This window comes from Prinia subflava, chromosome 4 (genome assembly GCF_021018805.1).
Source record: "Prinia subflava isolate CZ2003 ecotype Zambia chromosome 4, Cam_Psub_1.2, whole genome shotgun sequence".
Lineage (NCBI taxonomy): Eukaryota > Metazoa > Chordata > Aves > Passeriformes > Cisticolidae > Prinia > Prinia subflava.
In genome coordinates, this window is record NC_086250.1 from 51,901,397 (window position 1) to 51,927,769 (window position 26,373).

The 26,373-nt window shown below is 36.4% G+C and overlaps 1 protein-coding gene across 3 annotated transcripts in view; it reads right to left on the minus strand.

Moving 5' to 3' along the window:
• The window catches only part of CADPS2 (calcium dependent secretion activator 2), a 288,930-nt gene that overhangs the window by 128,975 nt on the left and 133,582 nt on the right, over positions 1-26,373 (minus strand). For all 3 annotated transcript variants that reach the window (XR_010080295.1, XM_063396763.1, XM_063396762.1), the window contains exons 7-8: positions 16,410-16,521; positions 7,932-8,071 (exon numbers count right to left, since the gene is read on the minus strand). Coding sequence is in view for 2 of the 3 variants with exons in the window: in XM_063396763.1 (XP_063252833.1) it covers positions 7,932-8,071; positions 16,410-16,521 (252 nt within the window). In the remaining variant the exon portion in view is untranslated. The remainder of the gene's footprint in view (positions 1-7,931; positions 8,072-16,409; positions 16,522-26,373) is intronic.

Consider the following 26,373-nt stretch of genomic DNA (forward strand, 5'->3'; position numbering starts at 1 on the left):
TGGTGCTGGATGTTAGATAACACTTTGGCACACCTTGATGTAAAGTAAGGAGCAGGCATTCCTGAATATACAGTGGTATTTGCTGTGCTGCATATTTCAGGTTCTGATCACGTTTTTTTACCAACCTCACTTTTCTTCTTCAACAGTCCACTGTGTTTGAATTTCAGACAAAGCCTATTTCATCAGCCACACAACATATCTTCTATCAGTGGTAAAAACCTTGCATTAATACAGTTTGCTTCAGCACTACAGAGCCACCTACAGCTACAGTGCTTGTCTTGATCAAACCTGAGATTGTCATGCTAGGTTGTTGGGGGTTGGATTTGTTTCTTCTATAAGTAAAATAGAATTTTTTCCCATAAGTTGCTCAGAAACTAACTACTGGGTACTTATCAGTACTTCAGGAAAACAAAAAAAAGGGCCAAAGCTCTGGCCACTGGGATCAGAGTACCCCGGGGTTTCATGAAGCAAGGCCTCTCCTCCATCCCTTCCCATCTCAGCCTAGAAGGCCGTCACGAGATTCCTAGTTCTGTTTTGTTGTTAATGCCAATAGTTATTGTTGTTTGTTTGCCTTGTTACACATACTAGTAAATATATATCGAGAAAAGTTTACCTTACTACCTCTACTGCACCTCTTCTGTTTTTCAATTGCCAGTGTAGCACTGATAAACCAATGTGTCAAGGTATCCCACCCTACCTAGTAATTGCTTTGAGAAAAGTGAGAGAATGTTTACATAGCCTGAACACCTAAATTTTGTGGCTGCTATAGTGAAGCCATATGACTAAATGATCAGAAAAGAATTCCAGACTATCTGCTGTAATGTAAAGCTTGCAAAATTCAAACAAACTCAACAGCTTCCATCTGACTTCTCCTAGGCTTCCTGATCTTGACATTCACAAACCAAAAAGTAAGCATTCTACCAAAGGACAAGGGAGAAGTTTGCTCTTTCAGGCAGTAGCTGAAGACATTGCTCTGCTACCCTTTTCTAAGAAGAAACGCAACAGCAGCAAACAGAAAGCTAGATGGTGCTACTATGCTGACTTTATGCTTACAACCAGATAGGCAGCACATAAACTTAGAAAAATGAATCAAATACTATAAAGGGATCCAGAGGAATTTACAAATGCAGATGAAGAAATTCTGTAGGTAGGTAAGTTAGTATTTTAATATTTGGTTCAGGAAATTAAGAAATTATGCTATGTTGATGAGAAATGAAAAAGCTAAACAAATCTCTCAGACAATCTGCTCTTCCTTTTGGAAGAGAAAAACATTAAGCAGAAACATATTTTCGGTAATCGTTGAAAAGTAATATATAAAGTTTTATCTCATAGAAAATAGTACTAATTGAAGAAGTCTATGCTTCATATTATCACATAATAGCAAGCATTAATAAGGGTTTTCTAAGAAGTTGGAAACATCTTAAGTATTATTGTAGGTTTTTAACATTTTCCTTCACTTTGAAGCAATTCTACCCGTATTCATTTAAGAAAAATTAAACTTGAAATTTTAAATGAGAAAAAAAATTCTTTCTTTTTCATCTTTTACTGTTGGCAAAACAAAATTTTTAGTTATTCTGACATATTTAAATTTTGGCCCAGAGACTAAGGACTGACACATTTCAAATGATAAAGGTTTATCTGACAAGGATCTTGCAGCACTTGCTAAGAGAAGTGTGACTGTATTCCTGACATCTTTATCTGTACAAGTAACCAAGAATTGAAAGAGTAGTTTCAATGTATTCACCTTGCATGTTTTTCTGAAATAATGATAGTGGGAGCAGATCTCATCTTCAGATCAAACCCAGGTTACACATCTTCAGGTTAGAAAGGTAATTCTGTTTCTCACCCTGCTCTTCTTTGTCAGGTGACCACGGACAAACAGCCCATAGGAGCTGGCACCACCCTCATTCTGGCTGCCTTCAGTGACCCCGTGGCTCCTCTCAGCTGAGTTATGAGCTCAGCAGCAGCAGTGACTGCAGTTTATCCAAGTGACAGGCACACACCACAGCCCCCACCACTGAGAAGCCAGAAGTCCCCAGTGCCATCCCCAGCTTTGTCACCAAATCACCCGTGACCTTGGGTGATCTCTGTTTATTCCTACGCTTCTTTTCACTCAGCTGCAAACCAGAGTACACTCACCTTCCTCTCGAAGGATGGGTTACAAGTGTCATAAAAATGAGAGGAAAAAATTACTTATCCTCTAATTCTGCATCTTAGAAGACTGCTAACCAGAGCATTTGTATCACAGATTTCCATTAGTTCTGAAACTATAGCAGCAGGAGGAGAAATGTGATTCTTCAGTCACATTCAGGAACCAGTGGCTATATTTACTGGTTATAAATGCTCTCCTAAGAACATCTCAGCCAATTTCAAGTGCACAAGAGAAACAAATTTAAAATGTTAGCAAATTAATGGTGATCTTAATACTCTCAAAATACAATTATAAACAAAAAACTACAAAGCAAAACCCAAAACATCAGTGTGGACAAAAAAATCATTTCACACAGATTCTTTATTATTACGGAGACTACAATTTTAAGAAATCACCAAAATATTTTCTTTATAGATGAGAGACAGAGAGAAAATTCTAAGTGCATGTAAAATGTTTATTCCAAATACAAAAGTTTAAGAAATTAAAGGTATAAAATTTCTATAAGCAACACATCATAGCAGAAAGCAGAACACAACATAAAAGAATGAATTTTGCCCTTTATATCTTGGAAAAGTTCAGGGCAAGAGTGAGGCTGAAATGTTTTACTTTGGAAGTCAAATCGAAATACTACCACTTAGTAATATAGCCCTGTTCAGGCTGTTTAATTAGTAAGAATTTTACTTTAGTATTTATTTTCCTTTTTTTTTTTTTTTTTGTGATAAGACCACTGAGCATTACTAATTCTTTTAAAGCAAGCTTTAAAAAGAAATCTCAGGATTCCTTTTTTTTATTTCTTGACTGGAAGCAATAGAATAATATCCTTTAGTAACCACTAGGCTATGCTAAGATACAACTCAAAAGGCCCACAATCTACTTTTTAAAATAATGCATGATTTAAATGCACACAGATGTGCAAAGGCACATCAAAAAACCCTCCTGCATTAGAGAAGATATTTAGAGTAACCCACATATCTTGAGTCAATTAACCTGTCCTGCTGGGGTTTTCAACCCTAACATAATTAGGAATTAAGGAGATCCAACTGAGCCTTCCTGAAGCAAACAGCATCCCCCTAATGCTGCTATTGTAACTCAACAGATAAAAACACACTTTTAGCATTTTACAGGGGAATTTTTCAGCTCAAATTTTACTTCTTTCCTCTGATGATTTGTTTTAGATTCAAGATTGTAACAGAAAAAAAATTAGAAATGTTAAAAAAAAAATCTCCTTTTATATGGATGTTTGCTTTACTAAATAAAGATTTTAATGTATCTGGTATGTGCTCATTATTTTAGATAAGGGAAAAGTTACCACATTCTGTGAGAAAGCAAATACAATACAAATTATGAGAAAGGAATCTGGACTATCACGAATTGTCAATAATTGGAACTGTTCTACAAATGCCCATTAATGAGCGATATTTACCTTGTCACTACTCAGACTAGCTGTGAATGCTTTGTCTTGTAAGGAATTGACAGGATTTAGATACAAAAGGATGGTTATAGTTCAGTCAAGTTAATTCCCACTTTGAGAGCCTTTCATGCAAGAATAAAAATAAAAATGTAAAATAAGTAATAAGATTATGTTTACTGTAAGATGTATAATAGAGGTTATACTTGTAACCCATTTTTTAAAGCATGTAACAGAATACATTGAAAAAAACATGAATTGTTTCTTTGATCAATATATTTTTAAGAGTCATATTAGTGGAGTAACAGTAGATTAACTGTATGAATGTGTCAACATAAAAATAAACCTCTTTTTTGGAGAAGTACAAATGAACTGGAATTGAGATTCGCAGTAGTGTTGAGTATAAAGATTTTTAATTCTTGCTCTTAGAAAGGTTACAATTCATAATTAAAAAATCTCAGCTTTATAATCTAATTTAAAATATAATTTTTGGTTATGATTGTGGAAATCAAAGCCAGAACATGATTTGAAGGTGCTACAGTCCAGAATACTGTTTATGACTTCAGTACAAGACTAATTTGTAGAATTGAATACTCTTGAAGCATAAATGCAAGACAAGTTTTGAAGTCTTCCAGCATATCTCCTGTGTTAGTAAGTAAAGCCAGCCTTAAAAACTTTTCTGAAGAGGTAAAATTGAAAACCACTATTAGATTGGGCCTGTGGGGTTTGCCAGCCCTGCAGAACCTGAGATACTTGGGCACAGTTCCCATATCTTAAAAACTGTCTCTTACCATAATTATCTCAAATAATCTACTAAAACCCATCCTTCTGCAATTGGCTGTAGAATAAAATTTGAATTCAACTCTGAATAAATTTTGAGAAAAACATTATGTAATTCCAACAGATTGCCTTATTTTGCTATGAGAAACATATGAATCTTGTGTGTTAGTTTTACTCTGACATACAGAAAATATAACTTATCTAGTTCAAACATTGGTTAAGGACAAAGCATGAGATACTTCTGAAAAATACAATGAAGAATCAGAAATTAGCTAGGTTGAACACACTAACTACACTAGAAGTCTGTTATAAAGGTTGTAAAATTCAACTTGCTGACATGACAAAATCCCAGGAGAAAGGATGATCACATTCTATCATCCTTTTATATCTGTTCCTTTTGTGTACTCTATGACACTGCATTTAAATAGATGACAAAATTCTAACAACAAAATAAAACAAACAAAAAGAATCCCAAACCAAACAAAAATAAAATTAAATAAATAAACATTGAGAAAAATCTCCCTGTCATTTTCACTATTCAGGATAGCAGCAGCTGCCTTTGAGCTCTTCAGCACTTGATTTTATCCTATGGTCTCCTTCCTTATGTTTTATGCAAACACTGCTTTACAGAGAGGCTCCAGTTTCCCTACTGTGCAGGAGTTTCCATGCTATTGCAGAGCCTGGCACTGTTACAGCCATGCTCAGCAGAGCACAAGCCCTTGGCTCAGCCAGGTGACAATGCCTCCACTCCCTCAGCTCCTCCAGAGTTCCAGATGCTTCTCTCGATTCACCTTCATAAGTGTATGATCCTGGGACATGGAACTATTTTCCCTTGATGACAGGACAATGGCAATACTAAAAGTTTTAGGCTTCAGATACTAATTTTTAGGATATTTGGACTTGAACAGCACAATGAATATTTAAAGCCCCATTTCCACTGACTTCAGCTAATAGCTGTGATTGGCATGCACCTCTGTGAAATCAGATTCCAGTTTATCAAACTGGACACAGGAAACAAATATCATCAGTTACTATAGGTGGAAACATTTCAGTGTCTTGCAAGGAAGTCCTTCTTATGCAGCACAAACGGGAATAAAAGACAGTTTCTTCCAAGCAACTCTCAACTATTTTAACTGCAAAATATTCCTTTGCCTTTCTGATGATACTGTTCATCATCCATCACATATTTCCAGTCTGTTCACAAATGCGGATTTCCCTGATAACACAGTATCAGTTCAGAACCACAGCAGCTTTAATATGTCTATTGAAGCAGGTGGAAATTCCTCTTGAAAAAAACAGCAAATGATCACTTAATACTTATATTTACCCAGGAAGTCAAGAGAAGGCTGCAGGGAGTGCCTAGATGATGGCTCTTCATAACATTAATAGTTCCTGACTGTACACACTAACAGTTCTACTTGCAGGTGTTCTTTTCCCTCCAAATAACCTTTTCCTTCCTCTCACTGCAACTTCAGTATTTCCTACTGTACTTCATCAAGCTCTTCAATGGTTATTGAAGGAATTACTAAGTTTTTTATTTAATGTCACTTATATTAATGGTGGAGAAGTCCACAGATATGTTGGTGCCCAAACTTTCCTTAACAAGTGTCTAGGTAATAATCATTATAGCTAATAGCAATAAAGAAAAGGAAATTATGACTGACCTAGAGGATTTTTGGTGGGAAGAACTACAGTATATGCCTGGAGAATAGTCAGAGCAGTGACCCTGAAGTAAAATGTAGAAGTAAATCACAGTGCCAGGAGACGAGAATTCAAAATCAATCTGAGGAAGCAATCATTAGCAGCAGACAAAAGGGATAATGGTTGAACTAAATTATTGACAACAATATTTGTTCTTTAATGGTCAGACAAGACAAGTGATATAAAACAGTATGGAAAGCTGAATTGGGGGAGTTAGGAAGATCTTCTGAAGACCCCAGAAGAACAGTTCCTTGCCAAGACAGCCTCTGGGGAAACACAGGAGCATGATGAGAGGCTGGGGCTTTCTGCCTGTTGCTGGGTCCAGTTGCACGCTATACTGTAATGGGGGTTGCAGACAGCATGACCTCATCATTATCAGCGACCTGATCAAAAATGGGAACTCCTCCTAGTCATTGCTTGGGATAAGTGCATGGCAGCACAACACCCCTGATGTGTTTAGGGTGAAGTTTGAAATTGAATCAGGTCATGTGCAGATGAATCTGCTGCACATCACTCTTTGCTGATGAGGTTCAAGTCAGCCTGCCTCCATGGGTGCCTTTTGACATTGCTGCTCAAGAGGGTGGGCAGCAAGCACCATGCCTCCCTGCATGCTGCACTACTGCAGCAGGCTGAATACCTTCCAGCAGCAGGAAACTGAATCCACACTACTGGGCTGGATCTAGTCAAAGGTGTGCCACTATCAAAATCATTTCACAGGTGTTTGGTGACTGGAAGTGAACAGGGCAGGAGGTGGGACTCACAGGAGAGCATTATGCTTTAGTACAGACAAACTTAGCTCTCCTCTCCAGCTCCTCTCTACTCCAACTTATTCATGTCAGCTGAGTCTTCCTGCTCTCCCCTGCCACATTATCCCATTTCCCTTACGTATTTGCTGCCCTGCTTTGAAGTTTTCTTGTCTCAGTTCCAGTCTCCAAGCACCAAGTAGCTCCAGTTCCCCTGCTGACTCCAAGATTGGTTTCCCTCTCCTTCCTCACAGTTCACCAGCCACAGGTCTCCATCCAGCAAGTCTCATTGTTACAATCCTAATCATTTGTGTCTAAGTTTCATAAAACCAAAATGAGGGATATGATTGATACCTGGGAAATTTGAGCCCAACTGATTAACACTTTGACAAAACTTGTCAGTTTGGTTGTTTTTTTAAAGAAAGGAAATTTTAAAGAAAGGAAATTTTGGCAATTGCCTATGTGCAATGGGCAGAATACAAAGAGGAGGAGACTAAAAAGAAACCTAAATAGCATAAATGGTACATTGATTCTTTGTGATTGCTTTATAACAAAAGATACCAACTTGCTTACTGTCAGCAACACTACCTTTTTTTGCAGGTGGGCTGAGGAATAGGGGTGGCAGTAAAAGGGGCTGTCTTCATGATAATCTGCTCCACATAGTTTAGGTGTTAGACAGAAAACCATCCCTAACCTAGCATTCATACATGAATTGTTTTCAAGAGAAAGACCATACAGCAGACAGAGAAGGGGACACTATGTGGGAAATACCACTATATTCAGGTATATAATTAATCCTATTTTAATGGAAAAATATGTTTCTTCTAAATATTTTGTAACAAAGTGCCATAAATTGTAACATTCAAAACCAGTATCTAAGTGAGAGTGTACTCTTAGTTCTGTGTTTCAGATATAGCTTGTCATCTGTCTTTACACATCACTGAACATCTGAAATGAATGTTACTCATTTCAGACCACTCTAAACCTTCGGTATAAAATGAAGATATAACACAATACCATACTATAGGAAATGGGTTAGACATCTACAATATTTTACGAACTTTATGATTTTAGATACACTTTGTTAAAACACAGACACAGTGAGACAAAATAAGAAAATAGAGACAGCCAGGAAATTGACACTTACCCACAGTGCTTCATGTGAGGTGGTTTATCCATTCGCACTGCCAGTTTAATTTTCAGGTCATTGTCCTGGCTGTTTTTGGGAACTATCATTTTATGCAGATCAGGAGACTTTGGGCTATTGGACGTTGGATATAACACAACCTGCAAGTAATGAAAAGAAAAACTTCAGCAAGCTGATTTAAAAAATTGCTTGTAGTTTTTAATGGAAACATCTAAGCAGTTAAGATTCTTGTTGCATCTCCTCCAATATGAAAGATGACTAAAAAAGATTTCCTAAATCTAATAAACCTGTTGACTCAACCTCATTGTAACAGAACAATTTCGAAAATTAACTCCTTCCTTCTCTTACAAATGGGATTTTTCATATTACAAGTTAATAAAATTTCCTCCCGATAATACATTCTGAATTAAAAAAAATTTTTTTAAGGAACAGCTGGCATTTCAAAAGGGTCATGTACAATTAAATAGGAACTTAAACTTTTACATTATTCAGTGCTCAGCTGGAAACACCCTTTTGAAGCAATTTGCTGTAGCATTATGCAACAGATCAGCCCTCAGTAGTGGCATTGCTTTAAGAGAAGATAACCAAAGTATTTGTCTTGTTACTGTCTCCAATTTTTGATCAATAGCATTGATAAAAGTCACTTCTAGTAAAAAAACATAGAAATTGTAAATGAATTCCAAAGCACCTTTGCTGCAAATGGAATATAATAAATGTAAGATACTATGTCCAATTCACATGATATGACACAAACCTTTTGTTTAACTTGCAGTAATAGACATGAAAACCCTCAAACCATTGAATTTTAAATATTTTTTTAAAAACATTTATATAAATTTCTTAGAAGTTTTATTATCAACTAATTTTACATTAGTGTTAGTCAAAAGTTGTTAAATATTTGTTTACCATCCAAAAAATTTATCTGTTTATAGCCAGTACAATTAAAAATTACTGCTTCATCAAATCCTTACTCACAGTAACATGTTCAGCAGTTAAATGATGCTGAATTTTAATTTCCTTTCATTCTTATTATAAGCACTACTTCTTAATCTAGACTCTGAAGTATTCTAAAGTATTAGAATTTAGACTCTGAAGTATTCTAAACATACTACTTGGGAGACTTTAATAACATTCTGTGAGTTTTGAATTACAATTACTATGAATTACCATTATAATTTCAAAAGTAACAACACTCTAAAAAGCATCATTCTTCACATCTTTCATTTCTTGAGAAATAAAATTAATCATTATGCTACCTATCAAGTTAATTTCTTACACATAGTACTTGTGTCATATATCTAAAACACAATATATTGTCCGCTGTGTTACTATGAAGGTTGAATTAAAGATTTGAGTAAAACTGTCCAAGCAGTATAAATCTAACAGATGTTATTAAGCCAAAAAATATTACAACAGTGTCATTCAGATCTAATCTTGTGAAAGATGGTGTAAGTGGAAGGCCTTCAGCCTCTCATCTCAGTATTTTGCAGAAGCACTTTCCTGCATCCTGTTAATATCAGGAGCTCCAGTCAAGCATAGAAATATGATGCATCACTCCTAATCAAACATGCAACCTTTGTAAAACCAGTGGAAGAATATAACTTGTCAGATCTATTGAGTACATTCAGTACCTTTTAAAACGATAGCAGAAGAATCAGTATATTCTGATTTTAGCAAACCAGGAGGTTACTTTTTTTCTTTTTGCAAATGCACAGAAACTGCTATTTATAACAGAGCTTATTCCTTCTTTCTGGTTTTTATTCTGAGTAAAATGCATTCCTTAAATTACATTTAAAAACATTATGACTGTGACAACCTTTGCCACAGGGAAAATCAAAGGGAAAATTCTTTTTTTATTATCCCTTTAACTGCAAGATTATATAAACAGAATTATTATACATTCCTTTCATTTATTCACTAGGAATTCACACAGGACTGTAGGTGATGCTAAGAATTTTTCCTTTGCTACAGTCTGCAGTTCCTGTTGTCCTGTAACAGCTTATTACAATTCATGCATCTCAAATGACATCTTTCTCCTGTCAACTTCCTGAGTTTTTAGAATGCTGCTGAAAATAAAAGCAGATAAGAGTATAATTAATTTATATCTATGGGACTGACAATTCCTTTTCTGAATTTTTAAAGGAGTACTATGGAGCTTCAATTTCAAAGCTCTCACAAAGAATAAGAATCTGTCAGGTTATTTAAGTATGCACTATGCTGAGTTTGTATTACACTTTGTGATGCCTTCCAGCTTTAAACAATGAGAGCTTGAAAGAACTTTGTAATCAAACTTTTTATTACACACAAACACACAAAGCATTTGACAGGCAATAATTATCTTTGCAATAACCTTCATACTGATATTGCCCTTAAGGGCAATGACAGCTACTGTGTACCCAGCATCAGGTGGCACAAGCTGCAAGCTCCACAAAATCACTGAAACCAAAACACTTGGCAGCTTCTCCTTGATAAGAAAAGAAAAAATTTCTGACATTTCTATGAAAAGCATTCTCTCCACTACGGAATACTGCAATGTGAGGTCATTGCCATTGTCCATGGAGAAACTTCCTGAGGTTATTCTGTCTCAGATTTCATTTTAGCACTGCTTAAGGATTTAAATCTTCCTGTTTAAGGATTTAAATCTTCTGGTTGTTTTACAATCTACTTTAAAAAAATAAAATGGTATCAACTCAAATGTCTTCTCTGGCAGATATAACAGTCACCTAGAGAATACCCTCTCTGTGCCTAAAACTTTTATAAAGTTCATAGAATTCCTACTGCCTCAAATATTTCTGTACTACATCAGATATTTCTGAAGTATTATTTTATTTGAAATTATTTCATTGTTCATATACATGTGGATATAACCATGGTAGTTTATTCAGCAGCAGCACAGTGAATTATGAATTTTTAGTATAGGAAATTGTTTACCATAATTATACTAACTGGTAATCTACATTAAAAAGCATAATGAAATATTAATGACTGGAAAGCTAGACAGCAAACATAGCTGCAGCGCACTGCATTGCTTCAACTCATTTAAGGCAAATTAATAGTATTAGAACAGTGTGGGTTGAGATAATTCAGTAAATTCAATTGTCTCATAATCATTAAAAAATACTTGACCACGTGTTCCAATCATATCTAGCATTAGATTTCCTCAGACCACACTGTAACTGAAAAAGTGTCAAGTTCACTTTATGCCTCTCCTCATCTGGATGTAAAAGAAACACAGAAATCTTAAATATTATAGAGCAACACCTGTAGGCATTTGTGCAAAGTGATATTCTCAAAACACTGTTTCTTAGTTGTGAATGACTGAAAATATTTGTCTCTTGGGCTTAAAAGATGATAGGTATAAAGACATTGAAGCTAACATAATTTGACAACTAAACTAACCATCACTTTTGTGATTCCATTATTTATTTAGGTCCCCAGCTGGATCACAATAGAATAAGTTAATTTGAGTACACCTGAGCCAAAAAATCAATCCAGACAAGCAACTATTCATTCTGGTTTTGGTACATTGATCATATCGTCTCTTAAAGGTGTGAAAGAAAGGTTGAGTTGTCCAAAGTACTTTAAAAAGCCTGAACAAACCAGAGTGGGGGCATTCTTGCTTTTTCAGGAAAGATAACTGAGCAAAAGGTTCAGAGTCAGAAGTGCTATGCTGAAGTATCTCCTACTGGTACTTGAGGTAAAGCACTCAAGCTAACCATTCCTGGCTACAGTTGTCCTGTTGTCAAAAGAATACGCAGCCTTCAAAAGGGACTAATGAAGGCAAAAGGCAAACAGACTAGCAAGCTGTAAGCACCTTGAGAAAAATCATAAGTCAAGGTACTCTCTACATTTTCACCCACCTGACACTTGTTGCTCAGTCTCAGCCAACTTGTGCCCTCACGTTCCGGATGCTCCCCAGTCCCCTACCTCCACTAAAACCCATGATATTCAAGAGTTGAACCCAAACAATGGAGTTACCCACACTTCTGACCCAAGTATGTGAGATGAGATAGATTTTTCAAGTTGGGATGATCCACGACACATTTTAAGATCTCAGACTCTCACCACCAGACCTTGGTAATCATGGTAATTCTGAGCTCACTGTCACAAGCAAAACAGATGAAAGTTAAGAAGATCTGCATCTTAATGCCCTGGCTGAAGAGGCAGGTGATGTTCAGCATGCTATTACAGCAAATCATTATCTCACCTTCAGTACAGACCATACCACACAACCATAAAAAAAAGAAAGATGCAGCCTACCTACAGTTTCCTCTTCATAATGCAGCCTGGGCTATCTTCAGAGAGCAAACCAAACCTCAGCCTAGCCCCATCCCCAGGGAGGCTCCCAATGCATGAGGCTGCCCTGGTGTCTCCCAATCCTGCCCTGTGCCCTGATATCCTAGAGAGCTGCTCCTGCTTCTGGCATCCAGCTTCCTATACTTTCTTCAAACTCTACAGTCTCCAACAGGAAAGCTAGAAAATTTTCTGAGACAAACATTCTCATGCCTGATGTGCTCTTTCAGAATACAAATGGTGCTACAAATGCTGGTTTTTTTCTGCTGAGCAAAAGTGCATTTCCTTTTTTTATCTTATTCCATACATATGATGAAAAACTTTAACCTCATATCTTAAGGTCTGGCTAAGTTACAAACAGTTGAGAATTTAATACACATCATGTGGTCTTAATCATAAAAAGCTTTGTGAGATCTGCTCAGAATTAACACCACAGTCCTAGTCATGCAAGAAATTCTACGATGAACTAGAGAAACTAAACTCTCTAACTCCCATGCTCTACAAGAGACATTTCTAACTCAATCTGTGATTATTTGAAGCTATGAAAAACAGCCAGTGTCTGACACATAAAATCACACAATCCAACAACACCATTTGTTGAAGCTTTCATCATGCAACAGGACTAATTAATACAATATAAAGATTTTCTTTCATGTTTTAAAATCCAGCAATTTGAAAAGATGTCAGTGCAAACAGAGAAGATAGGCAAAATTTAAGTTGTGAAGTAAGTATCCATTATTATTGGGCACATGCAAATTTATGCTTCTGGTCATCCTCTGAACAAATATCCTAGTTAAATATGCTGTTTCACTGGTTTGAAAGTAGTTCTAGAACAAAAATTATTGAAACTGGTTTGGGATATGAAATAGAGGACTAGAGAAACCCTTCAATGTTATGTTTGTGTAACTCTGCCCCCAGCCTCACTTATGGGACACCTGGTTTTGATAGAAATGTCTACTGACTCTTCTCAAGATACCTTCTGCCCTAACTTGGAAGTTTGGGGCTGCTCTGTGTTATGTCAGTTCCTTGCACAAAGACTGGCTGATGTCAGAAAGCAAGAAGGTGCTGTCAGTGTGACAAGCTCCATTGCATGCCCTAGCAACAGCCTGCCAAGCACAGCATTGCACTCACCTTCCCTGGCATTAAGTCATAACACCCTGCTGCAGGAGGGTGAAGAAAAAGAAGCTCAAGAAGAGGCTCAGAATTGGAGGTAGAAAGGGGAAAAGGAGATGTGTCTCTTGAGAGTAATTCCCTCAGTATAGTTATCACCTTGGGAACCCCTAAAGAACTGGCTAATAAGAGCTTGATCACCAAGGGAGTTTATGAGTTTTCTGTGCAAGTTCTATCATCTCACCTGTTGAGTGATCTCTTGCTTTTTGGCTATGATTGCATTACAGCTGAAACACCAAGACAAGGCTTTGGGTAATGTGATTAAAAAGAAACAAAAATCAACAGAGATACTGAATAGGCACACAGTGAGAGAGCTACCTAGAGTACTGCTGATGAGAAAGAACTGGGAAGACTTCACAATTTATACAATCATCCTCTGTTGATGGTGCTGGCTGAACACTGACTCTAGCAGGTCTTAGCAACTGATAAAAGTAGTCTTTGAATCCTTCCCAAAGAGCCTCTCCCCCACATCTAAGAGAGACAAAGCCTGAATGCAAAGTATCTCAAGTATTTTCAATGAGAGGCACTCTCAAAGAAGCTGCTGAGAACCCCCCTGTTAGAACAGAAACAATAAAACTCAAGACATCACAGAGTGCTGACAGGCAGACTGCTTGGGGGGGCAGAGACAAAGAGACAAAGCAGGAGTGGAAACAATCTCTTATAATTTTCCAGACTTAAAAAAGAAAGACAGAAGAACTCAGGCCTGAGAAACCTCAGTAATTTCAAAGTGTGATGGAGAAACAATCCCCAGGATGGCAGGCTTTAAATTAACAGTCACAGAATGAAACTGTCCCTGCTCAGGGGCTCTTTGAATGTGCCACAGAAGATAAACAACATGCCCAGTGCAGTTGACATTGAGAAACCCATCAATCCTGTGAGAGTATAGGTACCTAGGCAATACTGCTATGTTATAATTTTAAATCAAACACAGAAAAACAACACTAAAAAAAAAACCAAAAACCATAGCTGCACAGCTAATTATTGCTGGTTGCAGCTGACTGTGACAAGCAGGCTGTGAGACAATAGTTCTCTTTTAATTGAATAGTCAGAACAACAAGGCTGAAATATTCTTACATTCAAAAAGTATCAGCAAACACCACCTGCTGCTCTCACATTGTATCCACATGTGTGCTAAGCACACACAAGGGCTGTCACTTTGAATTACTAGGTTTGAACATCTTTATACACAAAGTACTGAACAAGCAAAAGTGGTGTCAGATGCCTGTGTTTCAGAAAGCACCAGGCTGATTTTTCAGAAGTAGTTACACCAAACTCTGAAGGCTTCTTCACACTTTCTCAGCTGTTGCACATACAAATGCAAACATCAATTCTGCCTTCTGTATGCACATACAGAAATTATTCAAGTGGCCAGATCAGTATCAGCCACAGAAAATCTGTACCACAAATTTCAAAGATATTTACTAAAATAAGTTCTTAACATTTCCCCATTAGAATAAGTTTAGCTTCAAAGATGCAGCTGGCTTCACTTTCTAGAAGATAAAATCAAGAGTTCAATTTACTGTTTGTAGAGGTCTGAACAAACACAGACACAGATCGCTCCAGAAACTCATGTTCTGCAGAACCCAAATCCAAATAACATCCTTTCCCCTTTTGTGCAGCACACATCTCTGTTTTTAATTTCAGTGAAAAACTGAATTTGCCTAGCTGTTCTCCAGCTTGTGAAGAACAGACAATAAAGATTTAAGATTTATTTTTGTTTGAAAGTGGTCAGCAGGAAGCCAGAAGAATACCGTGCAGCAAGCAAAATCTTCTCTTGGGATTCACAACTGGATTTATTGGTATTTTTGGAGGAAGGCAGCCATCTCTGACAAGTGACATAGCAAATATTACTTCCTTCCAGTTAACCACATCTTTGCAGTCTATATTATCAAATAGAAAAGCAGTATCAAGGCATCCCTTGGGTACTGCCTGTCTGGCTCTTGCCAGGTGGCCCCGTGGGAACCTAACCCATGCAGATTCCACCTACACCTTGATCAAGTGATCTTGGAAGCCCCTTGAAAGGATATGAGATGAGTGAAGAAGAAGTAATCCTGGAGATACAGTCCTGACCTTAACAATGTATGGGAGAATGTGTCTTTCCATAACCACCTGTACTCAGAGGACACAAAGTGCAGAAGAGCCCTGCTCTTTCCAACAAATTGTCCTTGCTTGAATGAGAAACAGCCAGGACTCTGATTGTAGAACTGAGCATTAAAATGTGAGCTATCTTCCATGTGCTACATGTCAGAGGGGAAAATTTCAACAGAAGAGGCAGAGATTTGCAGACCCTCTCTCCTTCATTCACCCTACCCTCTTCTTTCTATGATACATTGCATTTTCTAGCTCTTGATTTTGGCATAAGAAGGATAAATTTACAGAATTTGCAGACTAGTCTGAGTTGGAAGGGACCAGAAGAATCGAGTCCAGCTATTAAGTGGATGGCCCATATGGCAATTGAACCCATGACCTTGGCATTATTTAGCACATTCCTCTCACTAACTGAGCCAATATCAGATTATCCTGTCAAGACAGAGAAAACAGGAAAATGGAGGAAAAGTTCATGGAGTACAAGAATAAGCTCTTATTTTACTCTGACATATTATCCCTCACTCCTCTCCAAGTCTCCTCCATCCTTCTGCCACTGAAGTCCTTCCTTTCCTTTCCCCCATGGTTTGCTACATTTATTACATGCCAAGACTTACATCTCTCCCTTTCACTCCTAATTTGGATAGTTAAAAGCATTGATATGTCATGTAGAAATTAATGTTTTAAACAAGACAAAGAGAACCACCATGGGTACCTGACGTAAGTTTCTGAAAGGTAATTGAAGTCAACCTTCCACATTTTAAACACTAGTAAAAGTCATCCTTATATAAAAAAAGCACTGTTTAGTAAGGCCATGGCAGAGCAGGCTGGTACTGAAGGCCTTATACCATTTTACAGCACGTTTTATCTATATTCACACTTTTACCCATCATTTCTCACATACTTCTCTTCTCTGCACATAATACTCACTCTTCCCAGTTCTTTATCTTCAAGTGCCAGCACCCCGGTGCTTTCTGTAAAGAGTTTTACTTTGACAACAGGCCGAGGGTGAGTAGTGGTGAAATCCCCTTGGGTTCCCCATCTGCAACAAACAAAACAACAACATTTAACCGGGGCTGAGCAGAGGCCTGAGAGTGATGGGACTGTAATTTTTTCTGCAGAATATTTATCAATGCACTCTTAGAACTTAATTTTCAAGCTTTAGGAGGAGGAGAGTGGGAAAGAAAAGGGAGGTACATTTTTGAACATCCAAGATCAAATATCTACATAGAAAAAATGGATTTTCTCTGTGATAAAACAAATCAGGGCTTTTCTGTATGACTTTTGTCATAAAATATCAATGCAAAATTTTTAATGGCAAAACTCACAGAACGAAAATTATATCTTCATAGAGAAAAAAGAAGCAAGCAAGAAGGTAAATAAAGAGGGATCTATTTTCTATGAAACATATTCACTATCTTCTGCATACAAGTCAAATTAATTTAGCAAAGAATCAAGTCTCATTTTACTTCAGGCAACCACAGGATGAATAAATTAGGAGACTTAGGTAGAGAAAATCTTATCTTTTATATTATATATATTTTACAACTTAGTATGAAAATGCAGGAAAAATGTAAACACAAATGCAAATAATAGGAAAAAAACCATTATCTGAGTAACTATAGCTCTGTAAAATAATCACTGCCACAAGGCTCCATGCTTTTATAGAACCTTAATTAGGCACACAGACTTCTAGTCATTAATCTCTTATCTCAGTTAAGACACTTGGTTAGCCAGCCATCCCTTTCTCCTCCCAGCTTGCCAGTGGTAAAAAACCCAAAAGTTATACAAATTAGGTTGCAACTACCTTCAATGATCTATTCCATATTCCTAGAAAACTGTATGGAGCTCACTGCATTCATTAAACGGATTATGATTATGCTACTAGGTACAAACAAATTGCAAAAAGTAAGCAAGCTCCAGTTTCTCCTCGTTTTTTCCACTCTGTGAGATATTACAATTATCAGAAACTAATAAAATAAAGAGAACAGATGATCTTAAGAGTATGCTCTATAAAAGGATGTATTACACAAGCCAAAATTTCAGGCTCTCATTTAGAAAACACAAGAAGCTTTATTTACTTTCAAGAACACAAAACCTCTCCAGTATTGCAACGTGAGCAGAGTAGTGATTTTCCAGCAAGGGAATCAATTAGGCAAAAAAAAAAAAAAAAAAAAAAAAAAAAAAAAAAAAAAAAAAAAAAAAAAGAAGAAAGCTTCAACTAGCATGAGTTAAAGACCAAGTCTAAAAAGTAATATGCAATCAAAACCAAAAAGCTTTAAGGAAGTAGCAATTCTGTATAAACCAGTCCTACAAGTGGCTGAACATGCCTCACTCTGAAAGTGAGGTTCACCACAAGTTAACTGAATCTTACACTAAATTCTCTCTTCTTTGCTCTGTCTAGGTTAGACAGATCTTACTTTGTCTGTGGTGAGCATAGCTTTAGCCTCAGCAAAGTGGTAATTGAAATAGGAACTCTGACAAATTACCTTCCTGAGTGGGAGCAAACCTACTTATGATCTGATGACAGATGCTGCAGCTGCAGAATGAGACAATGCCTACTGCTTTTCCCAGTGCTGGTGCCAGGGGTAGGTTTTGTCACAATACAGAAATGAAATTTCCAAGGAGAAAGTACCTTTATAAAAGATGAGTTAGTTGTATCTTCAGTTTAGTCTCCAGATCCCAGTATTCAGGAATAATGCTGCCTTGAATTTGGAAACACTATCTAAGCACTTTGACAGCTGCCCCCTCTCATTCAGGTATCAGGTTTGTTTGTCCCTGAGCTTCCAGAGGCACTAAACTGTGCATGTCATATTGGGCAGGACCATATAAAAAACCCAAGAGAGACTCCAATTAAAAAAACAAAACAAACCCAACCCCTCTTTACAAAGGTCTAGTGCCAGCATCAATTCATACAAAAGAGAAGACCAAGAAGGTCATGCTGAATGAAGGGAAGAGATCCATCCTGTTCAATGAAGAGAACATCATCTGCAGCAACTCAGCTGCTGCAAGCTGAGCAGCAGATGTGTGCTTCAGCATTTGCTAGGGTTTGAGCATCCTAGCATCAGGTTCAAAGAACTTCCTGGGAAGTGATGCAGCTTGCTTTGGAGACCCAGGCTCCATCTCTGCAGGACACAGCAGGCAGGGATGGGGCACTCATGAACCTTGCCCAGGGAGCCTGAGAGAATTTGCTCCTTCTCCAGTTTAGAGGTACAGTGAGAGACTGATGACAACCAGAGTAACACGGGGTCATCCACCTATTGGCACTTATGTAGTACTAGAAATCACCTTTAACACTGAATCTGATCACCAGCCTTCACTGACATCTTTCTCCCATGCCTTGTTCCATCTGCAGCAGTAAGTGAAAATCCTGGGCTGAAAAAGAATGGTCTGAATTGATTCCTAAAGCTTAATGTTCATGGCAGAAATATTCCATGCACTGATCTGCATGCTCCTGGATGATCAGGACTTCAGCTGACTCCCAGAGCCCTTCAGGAACATTTCTTTGGAAGTAAATATCAGTAAGAGCAGATGATCACAGACTTTACTGACCAGGTCTTAATATTATTCCTCATGAAAGAGCTCATAAGAAATCATGTTCTGTTAGAAAAGGGAAATACAAAATTGTATCCTTTACTATCACACTCACTTGTGGGTATCTGCCAATATAACAGCAATGTGTACTTACACATAGCTCATCTTTTTGTTCCTTGTGTATTACTAGAACACAAGTCCTGTTTCTTTGAAGCTTCATGTTTTCATAGAGGTATCAACTCATACCATTTGAAATCAGCAGCCAAAATAGTGGTATCATGCTCATTTTGGTTTGCTCCTTCCAAGAAAGAACATAAGAGACCCAATACTCCAGGCAAACTGACTTTATCTAGATGGATTGAGCTCATCTATATGCTATACATTTAAAAGCACATTATTATGTTATTATGCATACTATTCATACATCGGGCAACGACTGAAGCAGAAGTCAGAAATGACAGCCTAATCCAAACTCCAGCTTGTAGTCTAACCCACATGAATGTTCAAGCAAATAACAATTTGCAATTTGCATTTTTATGCTTTGTTGGTATGAAACGAGGTGTAGGAATAAGAGTGGCTTTTTTGGCTGTGGTTTGCACTGTCAACACCTCCTAATAAACTTCAGTTCTTTTAGAAATTCTGATCTGTAAAGATTGTGCCATGAATGTAACAAGATACCAGGAAGTCAGTATTTATTAAGATTAATTAAGTATTTACTCAGTATTTACTAAGGATGACCCCCCAAAAAAGGAAAGACTGAGTAAAGCAGTCATGCAGTTGTACATAAACTAATCTATTTTGACATACTCTTTGCTGTTCTGAAATTATAGGTGCTCAAGATCTGTCAGATTTCAACTTTATTTTCTCCCCTGGCTATTTCTTTTATGACACCTGGTCTGACTCTAGTCAACAAATTAACAGGTTTTTTATTCTTCCTGTTTATAAATAACACTTCATTTTTACCAAATTCCATTTAAATGGATATCACACTTTCAGCTTCTGTATCTGAAAGTATAAAAAAAGATATCAGATTTTCATCACACAGATCAATTTAAAATTTATTACAATGTAAATGCAAACAATAACTTTGAATAAGGTACTGTCCTATCATCAGCTATGACTAAGAACTGTGTAATTAAATTGCATCAATCTTACCTATAATGCTAAGATTTTAAATATAGTCATCCTAGCCAATAAACAAGATTTTATTGAATCACTTGCTATTTCCATTGTAAAATTCCACCAGAAAAATCTTTTTTTTCCCATACTTTTGGATATTTATTCTAGATCTATGTATCTGTTCAAAGAGCTGGTGAGTTTAATGGTGAAAATGGGTTAGAAGAATACTTAATTCATGAAATCAATACATGAATAGTAATTATCATGACGAAAATCTTAATCACCATTACTGTGATTTCTTATTTCAGCTTATAGATTTTATGTGCTAGTATAATTACATCCACTTCGTTTCTCAAAAGTGTAATTATTTTCTTCCAAAACACATTTGTTTCTGTCAAGTGCATTTTTGACACCTATTAAAGCATTAATATTTCTGTTTCTCGCATTTGTTTAATCTCTTTGGAGCAAATATTTTAGCAGGGTATCTCCTTTAGATTTCAAAGCTAAGCTGCTACATATAGATCAAACAAATCAATGTTTTTCTCTTAAGTTTGGGTTTGCAACTTGATATTTTTCCCGAAGAAAATACAGTACTTCCCAGAAAGGATTTTTTTCTGAACCACAGATATCAAAGTCAACCACCATACAAAAGATTGTTCACATTATTCATAAGACAAAAACTTTTAAATTGATTATTTGAACTACTTTCTGTTTTAAATAGGAACTAACAATGTGGTCTCCAGAATCTCAATGCTGAATAAAGAAAAGCTGCTTTTCTTTATATTTTAACTTTCAACATCAATAACTGAAATATTTTCTGCATGAAAATAAATCTTACAGCTAACTTTTACTTTTCATACAGGTGAACCTGTTGGCTGAAACCTGGCTTTCTGTGAAAACAGAAACAATTCTTTTATGCCACTTTAATCTTGTTTGAATCAGAGTATATTGCAGATAATTTACTTAAGGCTCGCTCTGCTATGAAGCTCCTGAAGGAAGGATGGAGGAAAGGAAGAGAAGAAAGAACAAGCAAATTAATTCATCTATCTTATGAAATTGGTATTTATAAACAGTGTACCTTTAATAAATCTTAACAGCATATAATAATAGTAATAGCATATGTTTTAACTAGCAAATGTATGCAAGCAATGGAAAAAAAATCAACCAGCTCCACACGTTTGGAGGAGCCATTGATTTCTGAGTATTTTTCCAATGATTTTTGTTAATGTGAACAATTTTGGTGCTGAAAGTGTCCAGATGGGAAGTGTAAAATTTTTAGACAAAAAAAGTATGGATCTCATGCAATATTTATATTAAAAAACTACCGTTATACTATGTTTGTTTGTTTAAATTTCGCTAGATAAACTGTTGAAAGTAACAATAATTTCAACACTAACTGTTGCAGTGAGCTCACAGCACTGTTAGCTGCAGCCCATGCAGCATGCTAGATACCTCTAAAACTACCAACTTTAGGTCTGAGAAAAACCCTTATTCTGCCTCTTCAGGCTCTCACTTCACCACATAATTTTCCCTTGTCTAAATAATTTTTCTGCTTTTACCTACTACTTGTCTTTATCATAGAAACTGCAGTGATTTGATGTTTGTTCATCTTTAACCATAAGCCACAGTCTTTTTACCATATTTCTCTGCTGCTGTCAGAGGTATGTGGGCTGATATAGTAATTAGAGACAAAATATATTCCCAAAGTTTATTTCCTTTCACTGCAAAAGTACCTACTGCCAGCAAGAAGGTGAACATTTATTTCAGCTAAAGATTTATCACAGTGTCACAGAAACCCCTCTAAGCAAATTTATTTTTCTACTTCAGTTTGGAACACATTTCATACACTGGAAAGAGCATCAAATTTCTCTCTCAGGTTTTCCATTTAACTCACAGTCTCTGTTACTCAAAACTTTTTTTTATGAGCTCATGGGAGGGAATGTAATAAAATTTATTATTCTAAGCAAAGACCTAGAAATTTCATTTTAGCCCTATTTATTGGAATACTTAATTTCTGATAAAATACCAACTCTAAAGAATTTTTTTACACTATTTTTTGTCCTCAGCAATATGGAAATTTCATTTTTGAAATTATTACCAGAGTGTATTGGTCTCCTTGGTGCCATCTTTTGCATCTTTCTGTGTTTCATTCTGGGTTCTGGTTTCTGCATAACCTCAATGAGTTTCTTAACTATTAATTAAATTACCTTAAGAGGCCATCTGGAAGAATTTTCTTATTTGCTATCCAAAAAGGGATGTGGACAGAGCTGGAATGAGCAGGAAGACCTACCCAAGCCAGTTTGTCAGGCATCTTATTGCTCCACAGGAGTAAGAGATTTACCAGCACTTTGTCTTTGTACATCTTGGCGCTGGACTAGAAATAGTATGTTGAGGTCTCTGCAATATCTTTGTGTTTAAATTATGTCCAGAACCTATACCAACTTTGCTGTTTCTACTTTCTTTAGAAATAAGCTTTAACTGTATAAAAACAGGTATCTATAACCCTCAGGTTAGAAACCATACTCACAGTGCAAGTTGTGAGATGAAATGCCAGGAAACTAAAGGTCAGAGGAGGCTCAGCACCTTCTGACACATCCAAGTACACTGATACATTAAAACACTTCAAATCCACGTCTGACAAACCTTCTGTTGTTAGTGAAGGACTGTGAGAGTGTGGAACTTCTGAAGTGTTGCATATTACTATGTCCAACTGCACAGATGCAGACAGAAAATGTGAGACTGTGAGCCAGGTTCTGTACCAGCAGTGCAAGTCACCCCTCAGCAATCTGACAATAAATCTGTAATTTGACAAGGAGGCTCCACTCACCCAAATAGAAAGAGTTAAATCCATACTTATCTGATTTTGGTGTTTTTACTGAGACTCCTAAAGAGAGTATTAGTTGGTGCTAATTGCTACTTGTTCTTCCCCGCTGATACTTGGAAAAATATCATAAAGCATTTCATTTTCTCTTCTGAGCACAAAACTACTCATCCATTTGTTAATGATTGACACCAGGATGCTACACTAGAAATGATAGATTTAACTCTAACAGCTCTCACATACAGCCCAAAAGTATGTTTACTTTTTCCTATGACCACCATAAAAAGAAAATGAACATTGCAGCTTCTCCCTTTGAAAAAGGAGATTGATAGGTACTGCACGTGCAACAGAAGTTTATTGTGCAGCACTAAGTATTTAATAGGGTAAAGATTATTCCTCATATGCAACATTACAACCACTATTTATATATATTTATATACACTGATTTACTTATGTATCCATTTTCCAGTACATCAGTGACATCTGGAATTAATGTTTCGAACCACCAGGGAAAGAGCTGGTATGCTTCTACCTTTCTATAGTGCTTATAATGGGATTTACATTGTAAATGATTTCCCTGGAAAATATTTTTTTATTTCTCTATTTTAAAATCACTCATTTATTTTAATGGAAGAACAAGGAGCATAATTTCCTCACTCAGAGCAAGCACATTAAACTGAAGCTGAAAAGCAAGGTATAAGGGAAGTTCTAAACAAATCATAACATCCTTTCACAGTAGAAGCACAGACAAGCCCCATGCTCAGACAGACTGAACCATGAGGTAGCCACGCATCTTGGCCTTTCATTACTGATCTTATCTAATCTTCTGTGACTCTGTTCTTCCCTGTGTTACTATTTTAAGTGCAAATCTTGAGGAAAACTAAAGGTTCATTGTTTTACAATCCCTATGGAAGAAACACCGATACTTTGCATAAATACTTTCTCTATTTAAGTATTATCTTATGAGCTGTCAGCTATTGAAGGAGCATGGCAATGGTCATGGTTTTAACCCTGAGGCTCCCATCAAAGTGTTCCTAAAGCTACAAAATGGAGATTGGAGAAAAATAAATTTTTCTACAGAGGTGAATGACAGGAGGAAGGGAAAGCACAGCAAAAAGGTAAGTCTTGGTATAAGCATGGAAAGTCACACAATTACTTTTAAAGGTAACCTTTGATTCCACCTAAGTGGAGTCTACACTACTGTCTTTTACCATTTATCATTTATTTCTGTCTATATGGGAACTTTCAACCCAGCACACTAATGGCTTGAAATGCAGATTAACAAACCATCTCTTCAGCACTTCCTTTCCAGAAAATTTGTGTTCAGCTCCTGCAGCTGCACACACTAAGCAGCCCATCATTTAATTTCTCAATGCATTGTTGAGTCACTAGCTACATAGTCACTCAAAAAAAAGTAAATGTTTGAGTAATTTTTTTTCTTTTTTCTGTGGATTCAGCAGCAAAATTAAGTGGTTTAGGGTGATTGTTACAAAACACTGGGAATTCCTTCTTGAAACTTTTTTCTCAAGGAACAGAAAGCTCCAAATTCTTATTTCAGCCACAGCAAGGATACAGTGTTTTGATGGATATGCTATATTGTGAAGCTCCTTTATACAATTAGACTAATATGAACGGAAAAAAGAATAATCTGTTAATATGCAGATTTTTTTTTCAGGATTTACTTTTGGTAGAGTAACAACTGTTTTAAATAAAGGAATTAACAGGGCTTAAAATTACTGTTTATCTGAGAGTTAATAATGATCTATGCACAATCATGTATTTATTTTAAGCATAAAAATTAATAATATATGAAAAAATTACTTGTAACAAAATCACAACAAAACCGTGACTAGTTTTTCTTTCAAACAGAAAATTATCTAATAGAAACCAGAAAGGAAAACCAGAAGAGGGGTTCAGTGAATAATAAGCAACTAAGTAAAAACACTCATTTAAGCTTCCTACACTGAAAAGAAGAAAAGTGTACTCTAACAGTACAGAATGCTATTATGACAAGTATTGTCATTACAAACATAAAACAGTATGAATAAATTATTAGTCTTGCTTTCCCATCTCACTTTCAATACAGGCAACCAAGACAAGCCAAGGTGAAAATTTTCATGGATTTGTATCTAGACTGACACACTACCAAGCACTGGCAACCACTGGTACACATTAGTGAACAGTTCATGAGAGGCATTACCTCCTGTTTCCCACCATAGTTCAAACCCACCTAGAGACTCGTGATGGGCACAAGGGCAAGAGAAATTTCTATGTGCATATTTATTTCACTTTTTCCTTGAAAGAGATAATTATGAATCCATCACAACACTGTTAAAAGTTGCAACTCCTATTTACTTCATGTCACTTTATTTCTGTGACACTTTAGACCTTCAATGTGTTGTACAGACATTGATAAACTCTTTGTACTTTGATGAAGCAGGTAGATGCAGTCATGTCATTCTAAAGATGTGGGAAAACAAATCACAAACTAGGCTGACCTACTTGAGCCTGTAGAGTATATCAGAAAAGAGCTAGGAATCAAATCAGAAAATGTCAGTATTCCAGTTCTTCCACACCATAAGACCAATTGGTGTGTTTTATTCTGAAAGCCCTTCTACTGCTCCTTCTGACTTGTACTGCTCATAGCAGCTGTTCACACTGCTCTGCCTTTGTTTTTGCTGTCCTCCTACTCTTAATCCACTGGTATTGCTTTCAAATAGGCACATTAACCTGTAGACTCACACCTTAAATGATGTAGAGTTATTGGGAAATTTCAGGATTTATAAATATATTTTCTTCATCTGTTCAGTGGACTATTCTATATTCTAAAAGTACTGGACCTCTTGACATCTGTGAGGATCAATGCAGATACTAACGCAGCAAAGAAGAGTCTGCCCATAGTGGGGTGAAAAACATTTTCTGAATGTCATAAGCATTTGAGATGTATAAAGTATTCTTGGCCTGAAGAAACTTCTTTCTTTCAAATCTTTTTTCTCAAGATTTCTCTTTACCCAAACCAACCCTAAACTAAATTAGGCTGCAAAATATGTTCCATTCAAACAGTATATCCAGTAAAATGTTTAGCAATTAATTTGAATGTATCTGTGTCATGGTGCTTACAAGACATACATGCAAATTTTTGAAAGGTCTCTTCAAATGGGATGGGATACAATGGGATATTTTTAAAATGTAAAATAAGACATTTAGGTCATATCAAAAATTAAGAAGAAAGGAATTATTTTCATGTCAACTATTGCCCACAAACAATAGTTAAACTTTTCCAAGATAAGACAGGAGCAGACCACTCTGAAACACAAATTTCAATTTCACTCTACTGAAGTATACCAGGAGATGGGAGGTAAATTTTAAAGTAATCCTTCTCAACCCCGCCTTTTTCTTTGAAAGGACACATCCCTCTAG